Raw genomic sequence first — 20,247 nt, 5'->3', positions numbered from 1 at the left:
CAGGTTCCATATCATTGCAGTGATGTCCAGAGTCCTTTTACCTCAGCAGCCCTCGTGGTTACTGATACACCATTTAAAATGGCAGTTACTTACTCCAGCTTTACTGCTGGTGCTCAAGCCATCATAAAACACATTATAACAACATCTGCTAATTTATTTACTTCAAAGCAGTGAGATTCTGAGGGTTGTCATCAGTGTTTGTTTACACTGGATGAGACTTTAGACCAGAAAAGGTTTCAATGTGCGATCTGCTTGTGTAGACTGGCCCTTAGTGAGTTGCAGTTCTCCAGGCTGCTAATTCTTTTAAAAGTTCTGCCCCTCACCCCATTAAACCTTTATAGTGCAAGTTCAGATCTCTGGACTCTCTTAACTGTTTGCTTTCTGTCATGTTAAAGTATGTTTCTGGAACTTTCTGCAGTGTTGTTTTATGGTGCTGGAAACTGGAGAATAAAAGCAGCTTGATACAGAAATTAACTTCCTTTTCATGCTGTGCATACTTAACAAAGCCCCTAAACATAAATGGAGGCCCATAGGGAGATGCAAGACCAATGCAGAGCCAAAAAATAACTCATCATGCTTTCTGCAGATACAAATGAGCCAACTGAGTGCATCTTATTTCAGAAGACAGAGCCTTTATAGTATTTCACTACTTTCCTTAACTATCACCTAGGGAGAGGGAGCCATTTCATTTTCTTGCCGTTGCCTTGTATGCAATGTGGGAAAATGACTAGCACGGGAAGTCTTAAAAGCCTTTTCAATTCTGCATGTGAGAGGAAATAGGGCAAGTGTTTCCTTTCTCTCTTTGCTGTTATAAATCCATATAATTACAATGATGTATCATACCCAGGCAATCTTTTGTATAAACTTGAAAAGAAAACTAGGCACATCTGTATTTGGAGTGGTTTTGGACACTTCATGTGGGGGGAAAAAATGAAGTTCTTATCTTCTGTTCTTGGTTTATTCATATATGCTACCCTACTTGGGAATCATATATTATTGTTCTTCGTCCAAACCCTGTACCCCTTTTATCCTTCAGCAGCCCTGTAATGGTACATGTAGTTAGAGAGACATCAACTGGCCCAAGGTCACCCAGTGAGCTTCAGGACTGATACAGCGACTGCACCATACTAGTTAGTTCAAGTTCAAATTCAGATATTAGAAGTCACTTGTTTTTCCTATTCACCATTTTATATACTGTACAAAGCCATTCTTTGTTGACAGGCTGTAAGTCTTAATTCTTGAGGGAAACAAACTCAAGTCCCCATTTTGGATTAGTTTCCCATTGTGGTTACATTTAACTACCATAAACAGGATTCTGGAAGACAATATTTGCTTTTGTTTGGCTTTTAAATGATGATGCAATTGGAAAAGTTAATGGATTTTCACAAGATTTTCTGTTTTCCAAGCATTGTGTGTTTCTTACCCTTAAATACAAAGTAATTTGAGAAAGTTCACTCTTACTGGTTACCTACTGAAATGCAAACTGGAAGATTTTTGTCAAACCCAGCAATCGCATTCTGTATAACCACCCCAAATAACTTGCCCTAAGGCTGCTTCCATTAGTCCCCAGATGACATCAATACACTATTCTACAGTCAGGAAGGAATCTTCATTTGTTTACACAAAGATATTAAAGAGGATCATTCACAATGCTGGAATACCTGTGGAAGTGATAGGCTCATTGTGGTATGAGCAGAGGTGACATAATGGTTAGACTGAGTGTTCAACTAATACAAGGAAGATGCCACTGAGCCATTCAGCTTGCTGAGTGATCTTAGCCAGTCACCATCACACTGACACTATACACACACACACACACACACACACACACACACACATATATATATAGGCACTGTTTACCACCCTTCTTCAGTTCCATGAAAGAAAGATGGCATATAAATGTAAGACATACTAATACAAAAACAAAAAACAGCCTTTCAGTTTGTGCAAGGAAAAAGGTTTCTTTTGTCATTCTTGTGATGTTTAAGCCCTTCATTGTTTGTCTCATCTGTAAAGTAAAAAAACCTGCTAATGTACACATTCTTACAAAAGAGTGCCAATTTCTTACACTTTTCTTCAAAAGAGGAACCGTGATGTCAGTAAAACTCTAATCATTAAAGTTTCTTAAGTAACCAAAAAGATAGTTAAATGTCTTCAAAGTCACCCTTTTTTATTTTGGGGGGATGTGTTAACAGGATTGTAAAGTAGGATGGTCCATTTTCCTTTTGAAAATGCAGGGTGGGAAAGCTGTTTTGCAAGGCTTATTATGATGATTTTTCACTACTAGGTACTAAATTATTTTAGACATAAGAATTTGAAAAATCAAGTAATGGAATGTTTCACTTTGGAATGTTTTAGGAGTTCAATATTTGGAAGGAAGGGTTATAGAATTCCATAGATGGAAAGAAAGCAGTTTGTTTTCAGCTTCAACAATTCAGACTATAGTAATGTTTGTTTACCATTTTCCTTAGGCCAGTCACCTCATGTTTACCCTCAAATGAAATAATGCTTAAGGCATTTATCATTTTAAAAGGGCTGTGTTTAGGACAAAAACACTGTCCTTTTGCATTACATCGGTACTAGTTTCTTTGTACTGCAGGGGTCACCAACCTTTTTTGAGCCCCTGAGGTTGATGAGCAATGTGTGTTCTTGAACATAGGTGTAATATATTTGGTTACTTCTCTTATGGAGCTCCTGCCAGAATGTTTTTTTGCATCTGATTCTGATACAGATTAGATGTGCTAGGATACCCAGTTTGCATCTATTGGAAACTGACTGGTGGTGTTGTGATATAAACTCTTTACAATCAAAATACTTTCTCCCTTCTGCAGTTCTCTTTCCATAGGCAGAGCACTGTTTTCAACACCAAAGCTAAAAAGGCTACGATCGCCATATTTCCCTCCACAGAAGATGTCCACTCCAGGTTTTCTGGTGACCTGCTATTCCCTAAGAGCACCTCAGTTTTCCTGCATGAAACCGGCAGGGAATCTTCATCCTCCCTGGTGTTTATCTTTAAACAATTTGCTTAAAACTGTTTCCCCCTTTCTGGAGTGAGAAGTGAGGTGTGAGGGAGAGTTCTGCTCTGAGTGTACCTCTGCTGTAGATGCTGCCAAAGAGACTGGAGAAGAATTATGCTGAGATGAAGTCACAGGGAAGAGTGGCAGATGAAGGCAAATACAGAAATGGGAAATAAAAAAATTGAGGGAAGTAAAAAAAGAGGTTTTAAAATGCTGCTCCCAGAAGCAGGAGCTGGCGTGGAAATGTAACACAGCTGCCAGCAGGGAGAATGCTGACAATTTAAAGAAAAATAAATACCGTATTTTGTGCTCTATAAGACTCACTTTTTCCCTCCTAAAAAGTAAGGGGAAATGGAGCGAATGCAGGCTGCGCAGCTATCCCAGAAGCCAGAACAGCAAGAGGGATTGCTGCTTTCACTGCGTAGCGATCCTTCTTGCTGTTCTGGCTTCTGAGATTCAGAATATTTTTTTTCTTTTTTTTCCTCCTCCAAAAACTAGGTGCGTCTTATGGTCTGGTGCGTCTTATAGAGCGAAAAATACGGTAAATGCCAAAGGCTAGCACTGGTCACACTACAGAGCTTGCCCCAAGCATGCATGTGTTAGAGGGCACAGAAGGAGCTTACACATGGCAGCTGCTCATTTTTAATTTCTTCAGTGCAGACATGCTAATCACATGATGCACCTTCAGGGAGTGAAGAAGACTCCTGGGACTTAAGCTGGCCAGAAACGACACCCTAATTCTGTTCACCAGATATAAACTCTTGCTTGCCATGGCAACTGTAATTGTACTTCCTGGTTGCTGAGAGGACCATGATGGGACAGCAGGGTCACTTAAACAGTCTGGGCTAATTTCCCCAAAGCTGGAATGCAAGAAGCGTTTTTCATTAATTTGGGGGAAGCTAGACTGATTTAACCTAGAGAATGCTAATTAAGTTGAGACTTGGATTTGGTATTTGCAGTCAGTGAGAGAAGTTGAAAGTAGGGCAACCACTTTTAATCAATTGATCTGTTCAACAGATTAAATACCTTTTACATCAGTTTTAAAAAACTTGATCTCTTGGGTAGTGGTAGCTAGATATGTCACTGGAAATATTCAGTCTGTTGATAAAATGCATATAATGTTATATATAACGATGTTATAACAGGATCTGTGATGTAGCCTTTTAAACTAAACGTATAAACTGATCGAACATTTGTAAATGTTTTTTTCTGTCTAAGATGAAAGTAGCCAGTTTCTCTTTTGTTGTGAAAGAAAGCAAATGAACACACTCAAAATGGAGACCGTATTTTAATGGTTAAATAGTGGGTAAAGGATGCACTTTTGATAGATTAATAGGGAGCTACAGAGAAGGCAGTAGCCAGAAGAATCTTTTTAATTGACTGGGAAGAGAAAACAGAGGAGAGGGGTATATTATTGATGATACGTTTATCTCTATGCCCTCCTCAAGTAGCTTATGCATGCCAGCTGTTCTGGTGTTTTGAGGCTGCTGCTCATGTGAGGTGGTTCCCATAGGGAATCTGTGCAGAACATAGAAGGTGCTTTGTAATTGCTCCCCAGCCAGAGTTGCCATTTCTGCCTGCAAGTATCTGTCTGTGTGGAAACTTGCCTTACCCAAGGAAAGAGTCTTAATTTCATTCTTTTTGTTTCTGCCTTTTCTTACAGTCTACTCCGTTACATTTGGCTGCAGGATACAACAGAGTCCGAATAGTCCAGCTTTTGCTCCAGCATGGTGCTGATGTTCATGCGAAGGATAAGGGGTATGTAAGACATTATAATGAACTCACTGGCTTTTTTAGCACTCATAAAGCAGGTGGATACTAGTGAAAGGGACTCTTAAATAGTGGTACCTAACAAAGGCTTGGAGGGACGCAGGTGGCGCTGTGGGTTAAACCAATATCATACCATTATAGTCAAGGGACGCGGGTGGCGCTGTGGGTTAAACCACAGAGCCTAGGACTTGCCGATCAGAAGGTCGGCGGTTCGAATCCCCACGACGGGGTGAGCTCCCGTTGCTCGGTCCCAGCTCCTGCCAACCTAGCAGTTCGAAAGCACATCAAAGTGCAAGTAGATAAATAGGTACCGCTCTGGCGGGAAGGTAAACGGCGTTTCCGTGCACTGCTCTGGTTCGCCAGAAGCGGCTTAGTCATGTTGGCCACATGACCCGGAAGCTGTACGCCGGCTCCCTCGGCCAATAAAGTGAGATGAGCGCCGCAACCCCAGAGCCAGTCACGACTGGACCTAATGGTCAGGGGTCCCTTTACCTTTTTAACAAAGGCTTATCCTTTGGGAAATAGTAAAACCTTGATTATTCTCCCAAGCATTTCAAATCTTGTAGATGTTACAGTGATGTACATTTGGAGTTTGAGATCACAGAATTGATTAAGTATCACATGCTGCAGCTCACCCCCCCCAATGGCTTAGAGCAGTGGTTTTCAAACTGCATTCTGGGGGAGGTATAGTGGTTCCTCGACAGATATGTCTGTGTGGAAAGTGAAGGGAGATAAACAGCAATGCTGTAGAGTAATTCAGATATATCTTAAGACTTTTTCATATTTCCTACTGCATTTTTTTTCTAGTGTGGTCGGGGTGTTTCCACGCCATATTTTTTTTGTCACACCTTTACAAATTAGTCTGTTAGATTATTGTAACAATTTTTTGTTCTTCTAAAGCTTTCCTTTGTGCTCTGACCTCATTTTTGCATTCAGGGATTTATTTTTTTTAAAGCTCCTCTTCCCTTGCTTGTAAAGTTGCTGGAACCTTTGTACAAAGGCAAGGAAGAGGCGCATTTCAAATGCTGGAATAAGATATAGCAAAGTGCTTTAAAAAGTGGCTTGCACCTAGGGCTCAGAAAGGATTTTAAAAGTTGGTCGTGTGGAACAACTGCTGTGCTGCCTCTCTGGATGAGTTCAAGCAATCTTCTCATCTGTGCATCAGAATTCCCATTTGTGCAGGCCTGAATCATGGGACTGATACCCTGCATGAAACTGGGCAGTGCAGTGCTGCTTTTGTTACATGCTCAGATTTTCATAAAATCCTACATCTGGCTAGAATCTATGACCAAGCATCTGTTTGAATAATAATGTTATTGAGGTTAAACTACATTTTACATCTTTAAATGTCTCTCTTGCTGCAGCCAATTTGGTTCTAAGTTGCCTAATTATTGCTTTTTAGGTAATGTAATTTTAATGCTTTATTTATTGCAGTGGACTTGTGCCCCTCCACAATGCATGTTCCTATGGACATTATGAAGTTACAGAACTGCTGTTGAAGGTAACGTTAAAGAGAAGTAATTCCTTAATGTTATGTAATTAATTGAAGGAAATACCGTATTTTTTGCACCATAACACTCGCTTTTTTCCTCCTAGAAAGTAAGGGGAAATGTCTGTGCGTGTTATGGAGCGAATGCCTGCGGGTGGCGGGGGGATCTGCTACAGTCGTGAGCAGAGGATCCATGGTTCCCCTTCCTTCCCTCCTCCATGGTTACAAAGCATGGATCCACATGGATCCTCAGGATTTTTGCATTGGGCTACTCCAAACTCACTGTCAGATCACATGTCTGTGGCCACAGCATGAACCACAAAAATCATATATCCACTATTTTGTTTAGAATTTTTTTTTTCTTGTTTTCCTCCTCTAAAAACTACGTGCGTGTTATGGTCTGGTGCGTGTTATAGAGCGAAAAATACGGTAATTAACATGTAGTGTGCTGTCGTGTTTACTATTTGTGTGTTGTTCTTTATTGTATGGTTATTTGTATTTTTAAGTTAAATTGTGTAAGCAGCCTTGCAGACCCCGTGAACTAAACATGGCAATAGCAATATAAATGTCCTTAGCTGCTGTGTACAGCATATGTATGGAAATACGGTATGGCTTGTGGGGGTCTTTCTGTGTGGTCAAACAAACGAAAGAACAATGTTTGAGGGACACACATTTCTCATCAATGAGGCCATTTTTCAAACAGTAGCATATGACTAACTGAATTTGTGTGTGATTGTGACATATTTGTGATTGAAATGTCACACCTCTGAAGAATACACTGTAAAAATTAGGTGTTATGCCATCCATAACACGTAAATTTGCTAAATCAACGGGGCCGCTTTAGCTGAAGTCCATAATATTTTCTATTATGCCATCTTATTAAAAACTAAGGGAAAATAACAGACCTGGTCCACATTCCACACATAGGAGGGTATTTCCCCCATATTACAGAAACTGGGTTACATCTAGCTAAATTATTACGTGATTGGAGTGACTTCTGCTCACACAATTGAACTATTCCTTCTATGCCTCACTGCCCCATATGTATGTGTTCCAGAGGGTTTGGGAAACACCCCAAACAGATTTGGAGGGTTGGAGGAGGAAGTGCTGTTGCGTAAGTGGAAGTCATGCAATAATTTAAGTTAGCTACAACCTATTACTTGCCCCAAGCAAACCACTGTTTGTGGCTGATTCGAGATTCAAAATAGGATGTTTTTTACCTTCTATGCGACACCAAGTCTTACTGAAACTGACTTATTTTTTTTAAAAAAAACAAAACTCCGTAATCTCATATTCTGAGAGACTCTGGGCTTTCATTAAACATTTGTAAGCAGCAAACCTGGAGCACATTCTTTCTATCAAGTGCATATTATTTGAACATGTATTAAAATATCAATTCATTATAATCAAAGTTTTCATTAGATAACACCTATTCTGTTTAGCACTGAAAGTTAACTGTGGTACTGACACTACATACAGGTACTGACCTGTACAATTTAACTCTTATTCTTTCCTTACTTAGCATGGTGCCTGTGTTAATGCGATGGATCTTTGGCAGTTTACTCCATTACATGAAGCCGCTTCTAAGAATCGTGTGGAAGTTTGTTCTTTGTTACTCAGCCATGGTGCAGATCCAACGTTGGTCAACTGTCATGGGAAGAGTGCTGTTGACATGGCCCCAACGCCTGAGTTGAAAGAGAGGCTTACCTGTAGGTATCACTAGGGTGCAAAATACTGTATTTCACATCTAGAAAGGGCTCTTTGTGCTCTACGGAGTGTGATATTGATCACAGAATTCAGCCCCCTGTAAACCTCAACTTTTTTTTTTATTAAAGCAAAGATGGTTGCAAAGATCATTTTGATGTGGGCATTTCTAGTGAAATCTCAGAGCGATTGCTGTGTAACATTTTGAGCAGTCATAGGGTAGGGTTTCAATGCCTGGGGTTCCTTCGCATCCCTCATCATGACCAGCAGAAGCAGAATACATTGTTCGAAATAATGAAAATTACGTAATAAATTATGCAAGCTGAGAATAATCATGCTAGTTGCTTGTGTGATATTTACTTAATTACTTAATTACTGCCCTTATAATATCTGCTTCATATGTGTTAATATATATCACTATTGTCACAAAATTTGGGTCACTTTGGGACAACATTCTAATTTATTTCAGGCATTAAAAGTCAGTTCAGAAACCTTTCCCTGCAACCTTTTTCTTGTTAATCTTCTCTTATCAACATATTTGGCAGATCAGAAGTGTGTGTGTGTGTGTGTGTGTGTGTGTGCAAAGTCCTTTAGGCAGCATTTATACAAGTCACTGAGCATCTAAACTAATTTTGCATTTAGGCTGAGTAGCATTGAAATAGAACCCCCCCCCCCCTTTACCTTCAGCCCAAGAATGTTACTTTGTCTTCACAATCTTCACTTGAGAGAACGCAATAGGACAGTTCTTGGTGAACTATGTGGAATTATATTGTCCCTCTTAACTGTTGTTTGGCTTTTCTAAGCTAATGCTGTATAATTCTGACAGTCATGAATATTGTTTATTCCCCTGCAGATGAATTCAAAGGACATTCCTTACTACAAGCAGCAAGAGAAGCTGACTTAGCCAAAGTAAAGAAGACACTTGCCTTGGAGGTCATTAATTTCAAGCAGCCACAGTCCCATGAGACAGCACTGGTGAGATCATAAGAGTCACTCTGCTTGCTTTAGGCAGCATGTAAGGTTTTGTATACATAATTGTGGCTGAAGTTATCCCATAGTTAAGACTGGCGTTTTCAAGGTAAATCAAGTTCAGCCCATCACATATCTAATGATGCTTGACCTGCCAGTGACTTAATGCTGAGCTAAGGAAGAACCTGTAGTAAGCATCTTCTTTCATGTTTACACCATTTTAGCGGGGATCTGAGAATTCTGCCATTCAAAATTAAAGGTTTTTCAGTTGGCTGCTTTGAAATGAATAGTTTGATCCTTCAGTACATCATGTATTTTTGCAACTGTAATTGCTTCAGCAACATTCAAAATCTGCTAGAGTAAAAAAAAAAAGGGGGGGGTTGCGTATCTGTAGGCGCGATGGCACAAGCTGTAGCCTGTGCTGTGAGAGGCAAGGGAGGCAAGCAAACCAACTAATTTAGCTCCTCCCTTTATCCTCACTGCTGCCACCAAGTGTGGATAACCTGCCTGCCTCCACTAAACAGTCCTTAACGTCTGGAATTTATTTAGTGGCCCAGCCATATCAAGTACAGTGGTGCCCCGCAAGACGAATGCCTCGCAAGACGGAAAACCCGCTAGACGAAAGGGTTTTCCGTTTTGGAGGTGCTTCGCAAAACGAATTTCCTATGTGCTTGCTTTGCAAGACGAAAATGTCTTGCAGTTCCTGCAGGGTTTTTTTCCTTTTTCCCTTTTTCCCAAGCCGCTAAACCGCTTATCAGCTGATGGCTAAGCCGCTTAACAGCTGATGGTAAGCCGCTTATCAGCTGATCGTTAAGCCGCTTATCAGCTTATGGTTAAGCCGCTTATCAGCTGATCCTTAAGCCGCTTATCAGCTTATCGTTAAGCCGCTTATCAGCTGATCCACTAAGCCTGCTAAGCCGCTAATACTGTAGCACTAATCCGCTAAACCGCTAATGGGCTTGCTTCGCAAGACGAAAAAACCCACAAGACGAAGAGACTCGCGGAACGGATTCTTTTCGTCTTGCGAGGCACCACTGTAGTGTGAACTACAAAGCCTCTTACACATTTAACCCAAATTTAGATTTTGTAAAAGGTTTTGTAAGGCGGCAATGTAAAAAATAACCATGAAGGTCTTTATTCAACAGTAATGATTTGAAACAGTTTGAGCAAAGAAGATAAAATGAAAATAAATAGGAAAACATGTTCATCTAAACCTAGTCTAGATTGTTTCCCTACCCAAGTTGATACTTTCATCAGGCAGTGTCCATCTCTCTCATTGTTCAGCATCTTCTGTTCCTGGAATCTGGATGCGTAGCTGTCCTTTAGCTTCCTTCTTTTGAGTCCAGCTCTTTCCTATTTCACCAGCACTGTGTCTTTCTAAACTCCATTTGCTAGCTTTACTTACACGCATTATTTCAGGTGACCAATCAGGAGGGCAGTAGAATTCTGCTTGAGATTCTCTTTTCCATAATTTCATCTTATTCATGTTTAGGTTTCATTTGCACCTCACGTGTTTGCTTCATACAGTGAACTTCTGACCTGCCTGGTTATAGAACAGAGAGCGAAAAGCAGCCATTTTATAACCCAAAAACAATAGACAAAATGGTTGAAACAGTTTCATACTTCCACAGTTGGAAAGACACGACTGTAGAGCGCCAGTTCAAATATATCATAGTACATCCTCTAACAGTGATCATGCTGAGGTTAAGATGAGGGATCATACTGTCCCGCTCACCAGCCCCTCCTCATTGGTGCTCGAATTCCCTTGCCACTGTTTGCTGTGATTAAGGGCTACGTTTGCATTACCAAAGAAGTGTGTGATCTTATAACCTAGGGGTAATGAACCTGTAGCCCTCCCGATAAAGTTAGACTTCCACCAGCCACAGCCAGCATGGCCAGTGGTCAGGAATGATGGAGTTGCGGTTCAGGTGGCAGAACTCAAGGTGCACCCTTCCTCAATATCAGAGAAGTACCTGCGAGGGCTTCCGCGTTCTGATAAGATCTTGCAAGATCTTGCTGGAAGCCACAGCCACACAACCCCAATAAGTGAGGCTTTGGTGGGGGGACGCATGGCACCTTCCTGTTTTGGCTCAGGTGGCAAAACGGAGTGGGCCGCCCCTGCCAACCTCTGGGATATGTAAAACCTATCCCAGAACATCTTGTGCTTTCTATTATAGTTTTGTACTAAATACATATGGAGTAGAAGCAACAGTTCATGTTTACTCCAGGGAAATGGAAAATGATTGATGCCCCCAAATTATTGCATTACACCTCAGCACACCCCCCCCCAAAGCTGTTAGAGGTTCTAAGTGCACTTTTTGTACTTATACTAAGATTTTCACATGAGAACAAGTTCAAAATATGATAGTACAGTATGTGCACAATATTTTATATATTACCTGGTGTCCACAGAAAGGATACATGCATATGGAACTATGGACGTTTCTGGAGCTCTGCTTGTCAATTTGTCATGGCGGTTCCTACAGAAGAAGCAAGCCGTGACTCCATTTAAGTAGCAGATTGCATCTTCGGCACAGGGAATTACTCTGGTGCATGAAGGGCTACTTGAACTTCAATCACTTGCATACATTTCCATTTTGAATCCCTGACCCAGTCCTGCATCCTAAGAAGCAAATTCCTTGTTGTACACTATTATGATTTATACAGGTTAACTGCAGCCTTCTCATCTTGTATTTCCAGCATGTCCTTCAGTTTTGATTTCCAACCCTTGGCTTAAGTTTTCCTGCATTGACTTTTTTGCAGCACTGTGCTGTGGCTTCTCTTCACCCCAAACGGAAGCAAGTCACTGAGTTACTGCTTCGGAAAGGAGCGAACGTCAATGAGAAGAATAAAGAGTATGTTTTCTTCTATAAAACAGCAACGTTTGTGTTTAGATGAAATGGACGCATTCTGAAACTTATTTATTTGTATCTTTCTTTTCCAAACTAGTTTCATGACACCTTTGCATTTTGCTGCTGAACGAGCTCACAACGATGTTATGGAAGTTCTTCATAAACATGGAGCAAAGGTAAATATTGGACTATTCCTAATTTTCCACACACTGTATTATACCTGTGGTCTTGTGTGCTAGTCCTACAAATGTGAAAAATTAGGGAAACATTTACTCTGATATTTATTTGTGGTTCTGTGGAAACAGTGGGGGTTCAACTCTTTGCCTCTTTTCACACAAACAAATGTACTCGTTACATTTTCATTGATACTAACTTTGATAGTTGGAAGTAATTATTTGCACACATTTCCTTTCCAGACATCTGAACAGAAGTCTGGGTCCGCTAGCATGAGGTTTTGGAAGAAGCTTGTTTGTCATAAGTTCTTTGATTTTGTAATCTGCTTGATACGATCCTGGTAAAAGTCTGCCTTGGCTTTGAAGAATTTACCGGGATAAAATATTCTCCTTGTATAATTTCCTGCCAAGCTTTTAAAGATTCAATTTGGATGAGAGCTTTGATATTAGACAGGAAATCATAGGGTGCTTTCACATCTGAAGTCTGCAGCTCAGACCATGATAATACTGAGTATTATGGAATAAGAAGAGCTGCAAAATGCCTTTTTTCAGCACACCTGTTAACTATCTCTGCACTGAACCATCACAGCTACATTTTGCCCATTTAATTGTTTGGCACTAATGTCCTTGCTGCAGCTGGGCCACAAAACTCGTAATCTACCCACTTTTGTCTAAATTTACATCTTTTTGTTCCAACCAACCAGTGTATAATCAAATAAAAATGCTAATCAAATTGCTCCTGATATCCAGATTGCTTGGGCGCATGTAATGTTTACATATTTTTCAAAGATAAAATAATGTTTTTCAAAGCCTATTGGGTAAATTGTTGTCACTGAGGCTCTTTCATTAGCTGTCCTTTTCAAGTTCCTTTTTCTGTTTCTTTAAAACACAGAGGTGCAATTTCATAAATTAATGTATAAATGTTGTTACATATACTTCTTTCTTACTTGAGTATAGACTTGTTAGATTCTTGTTAGTTTAACTTGTCTTATGCCTTCTTTAAAGTGCAAGTTTCAAGATGGCTTATAAAGTGAGGATTTCATATATGATGCCAGGGGTCCCCAACCTGTGGCTCATGAGATTCGTTCAATTGGCATGCTGCATGTCCGCATTCATATTGATTTTTAATTGTATTCTATTGCTTCTTTTATTTCTTGTATTGTACCACATTTTGAATTTCTGCGGCATTCAGAATGTAATGCAATATAGGAAATAAAAGAAGCCATAAAAATACAAATAAAGATCATACAGCATCTAGCATCGTGCATTACAATTTCTATAACAGGTAAAAAAAAACCTTTAAGTTTCCCACCAAGACAATCAGTAATTTTCAAGTGGTCCATCCTGGGAATCAGTGAACTCCTGAATGGTGAATTATACTTCTGATTCTGTGTGTTTGGGGTTCTTCAGAGTCTTTTCTGGAATTATGGTGACACAAGCCATACTTTTGGCTGAGATATGGTCAGTTTATTATTTGAGAGTATTAAATAGAGATGTTCAGATAAAGAGATCTTGGGTGCAGTTCTCAAGTGGTTGTTTTGCTGGCACAGGCGAATGAAGCCTCTAAGGCCTAAGAAGATTCCACCTAAACATTAGGAAGAACTTCCTGACAGTAAGAGCTGTTGACAGTGGAATTTGCTGCCAAGGAGTGTGGTGGAGTCTCCTTCTTTGGAGGTCTTTAAGCAGAGGCTTGACAACCATATGTCAGGAGTGCTCTGATGGTGTTTCCTGCTTGGCAGGGGGTTGGACTCGATGGCCCTTGTGGTCTCTTCCAACTCTATGATTCTATGATTCTATGGTACTAAGGCTTCAGGAAGCTGGAAAGCCCCATAGCTTTGCAAGAAGTACCAGGCCTTGCAATAGTAGCAATAGTGACTCCTATTCTTAAATGGGTGGGTCCAGATTTGCAGTTCTTAAGTGCAACCTTTGAGGTTTCTTGGCGGCTGTTGTATGGCCTGGATTGAGGGGCCCTTGAGTGTGGAGGAGGGGAAGAGAGAGAGTTTGTGGTTTGCATTCAAACCCCCAAACAGTTAAGTATATCTTCTTTATTATATCTTATTAGAGAGATATAACATATATCAACAATTCTTCAATTATGTCAGACAGATGCGTTTTAATTTAGGAATCTATTATATAGAAGTGCTATTCTCCAGACCTCTGTTTCTGTATTTGTTCCAAGCAGGTTTAATAGGATCATAAAATACAGTGATATACAGAATTGTGAATGTGTAGTGTGTTATGTTCCAGAATTTTGAACCAGCTGTTACCTTTTTTCTGTGGGGAAACATTTTAGAGAAGAGCCTTTGCGCTCACTGAAATGGCAAAATTGTTTACTCAGGCTGCTAATTAAATGACTTCCCCAAATTGCCGTCTAATAAAATTTCAGAAGTAGGGATCCTGTTTCTTGATTAAAATAATGTATCTGGCCAATGGGTTACAGGAAAATGAGATTATTTGAGTAACGGTGTCTTTTGAACCCAGTAAAGAAGCCTTCACCCACAGCTCCTAACAATACACTGGAAAGAATAGATGAGAAATGTACGTCCAAATGTTCTATCTTTCCATCCTCTACCTCAAGAAAGTAAGGATTTAGGAAACACTGAGAATTCAAAACGGGAAGGAAATCAGTAATAAGAAGCCCTGTCAAAATAGTCTTCAGTTGCTGAGCTATTACAGATGATTGGCAGAACATAGGACAGTTATAGGTGCGAGTGCTGCATTGCAACACAGGAGCAGTAAGAAGTGCTGAAGTAAAAAATAATTGCTCGTTGAACAATGACATACATCCATGTTGACTTTCAGTAACATTTCACATAGGGAAGGGACTTGGATGTAGTGAAAATAATTCATTCCAATGGCAAACTCTTGCTTGATAGACCTGGGCAGCATGACTTTGAAAGTGATGTTAGCATGGCTTATTTTAGCAGGTTTAAAACATGTGACTATCAGGTCTGCGCTGATGTCTGTCTGGTGGAGCTGATAGACCTGTCACTTTGTAAGCTGAAAGAGCTCTTCACAGTCTGCAGCGCAATTCATCACTGCATCAACATAATGTGCACAACAACAATCAATGTGACTGCCACAGTTTTTTGGGGAGGGGTTGGTGTAGCTTTAGCGAGCAGTGTAACTTTTAAGTGTATATATCCTTGGGAAACCAGCAGTGGGCTGATGAATGAAGCTTTCATTCTATACCAGGCAAAATAGTCGTTTTGGTATGTTAGCTCTCAGCCAGTTTACTTAGGTCAGTTGGAATTTTGGTGAACTACAGATTTTGATATTTGCAGGGTGCTGAATTGATATTTTTTTTGTTTTGCTTGATATAAATTTAATATGGAGGAACCAGATACTTCAGGCAAGAAATTTGGGTCTGCATGGTGAGGGCTTTCTGGCCAGGGTCTCTAAGAAGCCGCCTCTACCTACACTTGGGGAACTTGGAGCTATCAATTTAGCTCTCACTTTCCATAAATGAGGAACGCAGTGTGTGCTGGTTAGGACAGACAGTATGGCAGCTAAAATGCATATGTCACAGGCAGAGAGGTAGTTGATCAAAATCAGTCCTGAAGGAAGGAAACTATTCTCTTATGTAAACACCCATCTGCCCACAAGGGCAAAAACACTGGAAAAGGTTCATTTTTAACCTTCATCCAGATTGGCTTGGTTAACCCCAGTGGAGTAAGCCTTTAACCCAAAGATATTTGATCAGATCTGATTCAGTTCTGAGGACTGATCATGTGTCTATTTACCTCTTCCTCCAACAAGAAGTTGTTGAGGTTCAGCATAAGTTTTCAGCTAGGAGGAGAACCAGTTGATGCCCTAAAGGCAGATTAGCCATGCTGTTAACTTTGTACTTCCCTGCCATAACCTCTTCTTCCAAGAGTAATCTGGAAAATCAGGTATAAGTGTTAATTGGCCCAAGATTGCTAGCTATAACACCTCCGATACCATGAGAGAGCTTGACAACTCAAAGGCAGTTTTGCAGGATGTGTCCTTATTCACATAGCTGGGATGATGTCAAATGGTTCATGGCTGTTTGATTTCTGACCCTAGATGCACTGCAATTTCACATTCTTGTGCTTGTTGCCCTCCCCTTGAGAAATTCTGAATTTACCTGTGAAGTTCTGCTCTTCTCAAGGGAAGCAGGCTAGCCAAACCCACCCTTAGTAAATCTGTTCCTACATACAGAGGTCCGTATATTATAGCCAGACGTGTATGCCTAGAGGGGAGAATCAATTATCTACAGGGATCCCCTTTCTGACCCTGTGCTTAAGTTCCCTTGATACCTGGGCAAATTGTTCATCCTAAGTGGTAGGAGAGCTGAGAGTTGGGTTATGTGTGTTGATTGAAGAATATTCAGCAACTCGAGTTAGTGTTTTGCTACGTACTACTGTATGTACTATGCTTTGATCTGCTCTTCAGTTTCCCCCCCTTTTCTCAGCCAGACAGGTTCTTGTACTCTCAGATTGATTATTTTGACTACAGGGGAGAGTCCTTCCTCTAGGCACAAAAATGGAGACTGGTCTGTCAGAGCAAAACCCTATTTAAATGCTAGCTGCCCCCTTTCTCTCCCAAAACACATTTTCACATACAAATCCAGCATTTATGTTTCCATTTGTTACAGTAACTGGATATTATTTAATTTGCCAGCAGAATCGGAAAGCATGTATTTATTTTACAGTTAAATAAATGTGCTTATTGTACATTTAAATTTATGGTAGCCCCATTAATTTTTTTACCTTGGTAACAATTTCCGTTAATCACCTACTTCATATGAAATAAATGTGCCTTCAAAGTAACGTGGAAGGCCTTAATTGATCCTTTATTGTCCTGCTGTGTTACTGTTTAAACACAGCAGGAGGGGTAATGAAATTAGTGTCTTGTAGTCTTGGTTAACTTTTTCCCTTCCATCCACAGATTGTGAGGTAAGGTAGATTGTAAAGCATTTATAAGCTCTGTTTGGGTTAAGCACATATATATATATTTCCCCCCTCAGATGAATGCACTAGACACACTTGGACAGACGGCGTTGCATAGGGCTGCTATGGCAGGTCACCTGCAGACATGTCGCCTCCTGCTGAATTATGGTTCGGACCCCTCCATCATCTCCTTACAAGGTTTTACAGCAGCGCAGATGGGCAACGAAGCAGTGCAGCAGATACTGAATGGTGGGTGTTCTTTCAGACGATAATGATAACCAACGATGTGCATTTGTAATTTGCAGGAAAGGCTGATTGGTTCTTATTTTAATTAAAATAAAATTGCTTTGCAAATGAGGCTCAAGGCAGCGACTGAAAAGGATAAACAACATGACACACTGAAACAATGTGACTCTATTTACAATGGCTGTTAAAAAGTCACTGTAAACAGGATGACAAGCTCTACATGAGCTAATTTCAGACCTGGGAACTCTTTCCAGTGTTTAATTATGCCAATTCTCTTGATACTTTAGTCACCCACTCCCTCTCCCCCTCCTCCTCCTGTCTCCCAGACTCTTTTTTATGATTTCCTTTACTGAGCTTGTTTTGAATCTTTTACATGCATCGTGTACCTACTTGCCCTTGGGCTAGGCAAATGGGAAACTTCCCAGTTAGTTAACTCATTAGGTGAATTTTTGAGAGCTGCTTTTGATGTTCCAAAGCCAAAGTGATTCTAAGACCACAGATCATATGGAACTGGGATTATTTAATAGCTGGAAATATGAATGGCCAATCTTGGGGTTTTAGCTTTTATAACAACAAAGAATCTTCACAGTTCTGGCTGGGGGATCAGAGAGAGGAATGGCAAATGCAGCAACCCTGTCCAGCTGCTCAGATCAGGACATAAATGCTTTAAAATCATAGCTTCTAATAATAAAAGCTGCAGCTCCACTTGAATGCTTTATAATTCTTTTCGGAGAAACATATCCCTTTAAGAAAATAAGTATGTTATAAAAAATGTCCAGTTTACTACACCAAAAGCCAATTAGCCTTTTTTATCCATATATTTAAAATTCCAGCCAGCACATTATTTTGTGCAATGTCCACAATCATGCAATCAGACTTAAGATCACGCAGTGGAACTTTCTTTCCTCTTCCCTCCCCTTCATCCCCCTGAAGTTTGTGGAAGGTAGTGTGCCAGTAGTGTCCAGCCTGCCAGAAGACAGGCACCATTAGATTTCTTGGGTTTTCTTTTGTTTTTGTTTTTGTTCTTGTTTTTATGTCTTTTGTGTTTTTCTATGTAGTATATTTATTATGTGAACCGTTCTGAGATCTGCAGATGAAAGGTGGTATACAAAACAAACAAACAAACATCTCCCTTTGTCACTTCCATGAAATAATTAGTATTAGTTACCCGAACTTCACCAGCAGATGCAATGATGGGTTGCAACAATTTGAAATTCAATATCAAAAACAGGGAACACATTAGACGTTACAAAGTGCTTTACTGTTGCTAATTCTTACAGCTCCATAAGATCAGCTAGGCTGGATCAGACCCTGGTTGAGCCCATCTGGTTGAGCATCCTGTTTTCACAGTGGCCAACTAGATGCCTACAAGAAGCCTTCAGGCAGGACTTGAGCACAACTGTGCTCTGCCAGTAGCTGAGAAGCAAAAATGAGACATGGAGAGTGCATGAACTCAACAGTGCTTAGCTTATTTTGTTGTTATTGCTATTTTGTTAATGTTTTTAATGATTTATAGATTATAAATGCCATATTGATTGGTTATTCATAAAATAATATGCTGTAATTGTGATGTTCGGCTTCTTTTTTAGTTGCTGTTTTGTTAATAGTGTTTTATATATTATAATTGTTTTATTGATGAACTGTTGATGATTTGTGGATTATTTTATATACCGTATTTATCACCCTATAGGATGCACTTTTCCCCCTCCAAAAATGAAGGGGAAATGTGTGTGCGTCCTATGGGGCGAATGCAGGCTTTCGCTGAAGCCTGGAGAGCGAGAGGCGTCGGTGCGCACCGACCCCTTTCGCTCTCCAGGCTTCAGGAAGCTATCCGCAAGCCTCGTGCTTCGGGCAGATGTCCGCAAGCCTCGTGCGCCCGGCAGGACCTCCCGCCGGGCGCGCAAGGCTTGGGGCGGCAGCCTGCAGCCCGAAGCACGGAGCGCGCTCCGCAGCAGGCTCGCAAGGCTTGCAGGCAGCAGCCTGTTCTGGGGGCTGGGGTCGGGGGAAGCTCGGGCTTCCCCCGCGCCAGCCCCGTGCCTGGGGGGGGAAATAATTTGTTTTTCTTTATTCCCCCCCCCCAAAAACCTAGGTGCGTCCTATGGGGCGAAAAATACGGTATTTTATGCTGTATTTGCGGTGTTCTGTTCTGTTATTGTTCTGTATTGTTTGTAAGCCGCTTTGAGATTCATTTGAATGAAAAGCAACATAGAAATTCAATCCATCAGTCAGTCATTGCTCACTTTCCCCCCTAAGCTAGAAATCCTCAAATGTTATAACATTTCCTTATTGGAGAGTTGCTCCAGCCCCATGGTATGCCCCAGTATGTTCCTCATATGGGGACTGCAGCTGACATGTAATTACTTGTCTAAGTTGATCCATTGAACTCATGGGGAAGGTGGGATTTATAGAATTGTAAAGTTGGAATGTACCTCGGGGGTCAATTAGTGCAACCCCTTCAATGCCCAATGTGGGGTTTGAACCCATTGAGATCAAGAGTCTCGTGCTCTACCAACTGAACTGGAACGTCCTGGTTTGTAGTTCATATTTTTGCTTAAAAGTTGTTTCTATGAATTCAACCTGTTTATAATTTTTTTGTCTCTTGTGTAGAGAGCACTCCTGTACATACATCTGATGTGGATTACAGACTGTTGGAAGCCTCTAAAGCTGGAGACTTGGAAACTGTGAAGGTAGGTTGGAGCAAATAACACCCAGTGTGTTCCTGTATACGGTGGTACCTTGGTTTAAGAACAGTCCTGTTTATGAACAATTCGGTTTATGAACTCTGCAAAACCTGAAGTAGTGTCCCGGTTTGCGAACTTTACCTTGGTCTAAGAACGGAATCTGAATGGTGGAAGGGCGGCGGGAGGCCTCATTAGGAAGGTTTAAGAATGGACTTCCAGAACGGATTAAGTTCGCAAACCGAGGTACCACTGTATTACTGTCCTTGCTTCTGTGATCTGCCTAAAAAGATAGGAGGAACTATTTGGCACCATCAAAATCAGCCCTACCTTTTGTGTGTGATGATTCCCTTTTGGGTGCATTATAATTCAGCTCGCTGGTGGGCTGGTGCGTTTGACTGCTTTAGAATCAGTGGGATTAAATCGATCACAATTG

The 20,247-nt window shown here is 40.7% G+C and overlaps 1 protein-coding gene across 1 annotated transcript in view; it reads left to right on the top strand.

The window, feature by feature from the left end:
• TNKS (tankyrase) overlaps positions 1-20,247 on the top strand; it is a 68,723-nt gene that overhangs the window by 23,325 nt on the left and 25,151 nt on the right. The window contains exons 5-12 of the mRNA XM_080986735.1: positions 4,681-4,775; positions 6,222-6,288; positions 7,799-7,985; positions 8,834-8,955; positions 11,713-11,804; positions 11,899-11,977; positions 16,965-17,136; positions 19,741-19,820. Of these exons, the coding sequence (XP_080842861.1) occupies positions 4,681-4,775; positions 6,222-6,288; positions 7,799-7,985; positions 8,834-8,955; positions 11,713-11,804; positions 11,899-11,977; positions 16,965-17,136; positions 19,741-19,820 (894 nt within the window). The remainder of the gene's footprint in view (positions 1-4,680; positions 4,776-6,221; positions 6,289-7,798; positions 7,986-8,833; positions 8,956-11,712; positions 11,805-11,898; positions 11,978-16,964; positions 17,137-19,740; positions 19,821-20,247) is intronic.

The sequence above is a fragment of the Podarcis pityusensis genome (genome assembly GCF_964106645.2).
Source record: "Podarcis pityusensis genome assembly, chromosome: 17".
In the NCBI taxonomy this organism is placed as follows: Eukaryota; Metazoa; Chordata; class Lepidosauria; order Squamata; family Lacertidae; genus Podarcis; species Podarcis pityusensis.
The sequence above is the reverse complement of the archived record's forward strand: the minus strand, read 5'-3'. Positions and strand labels throughout refer to the sequence as shown.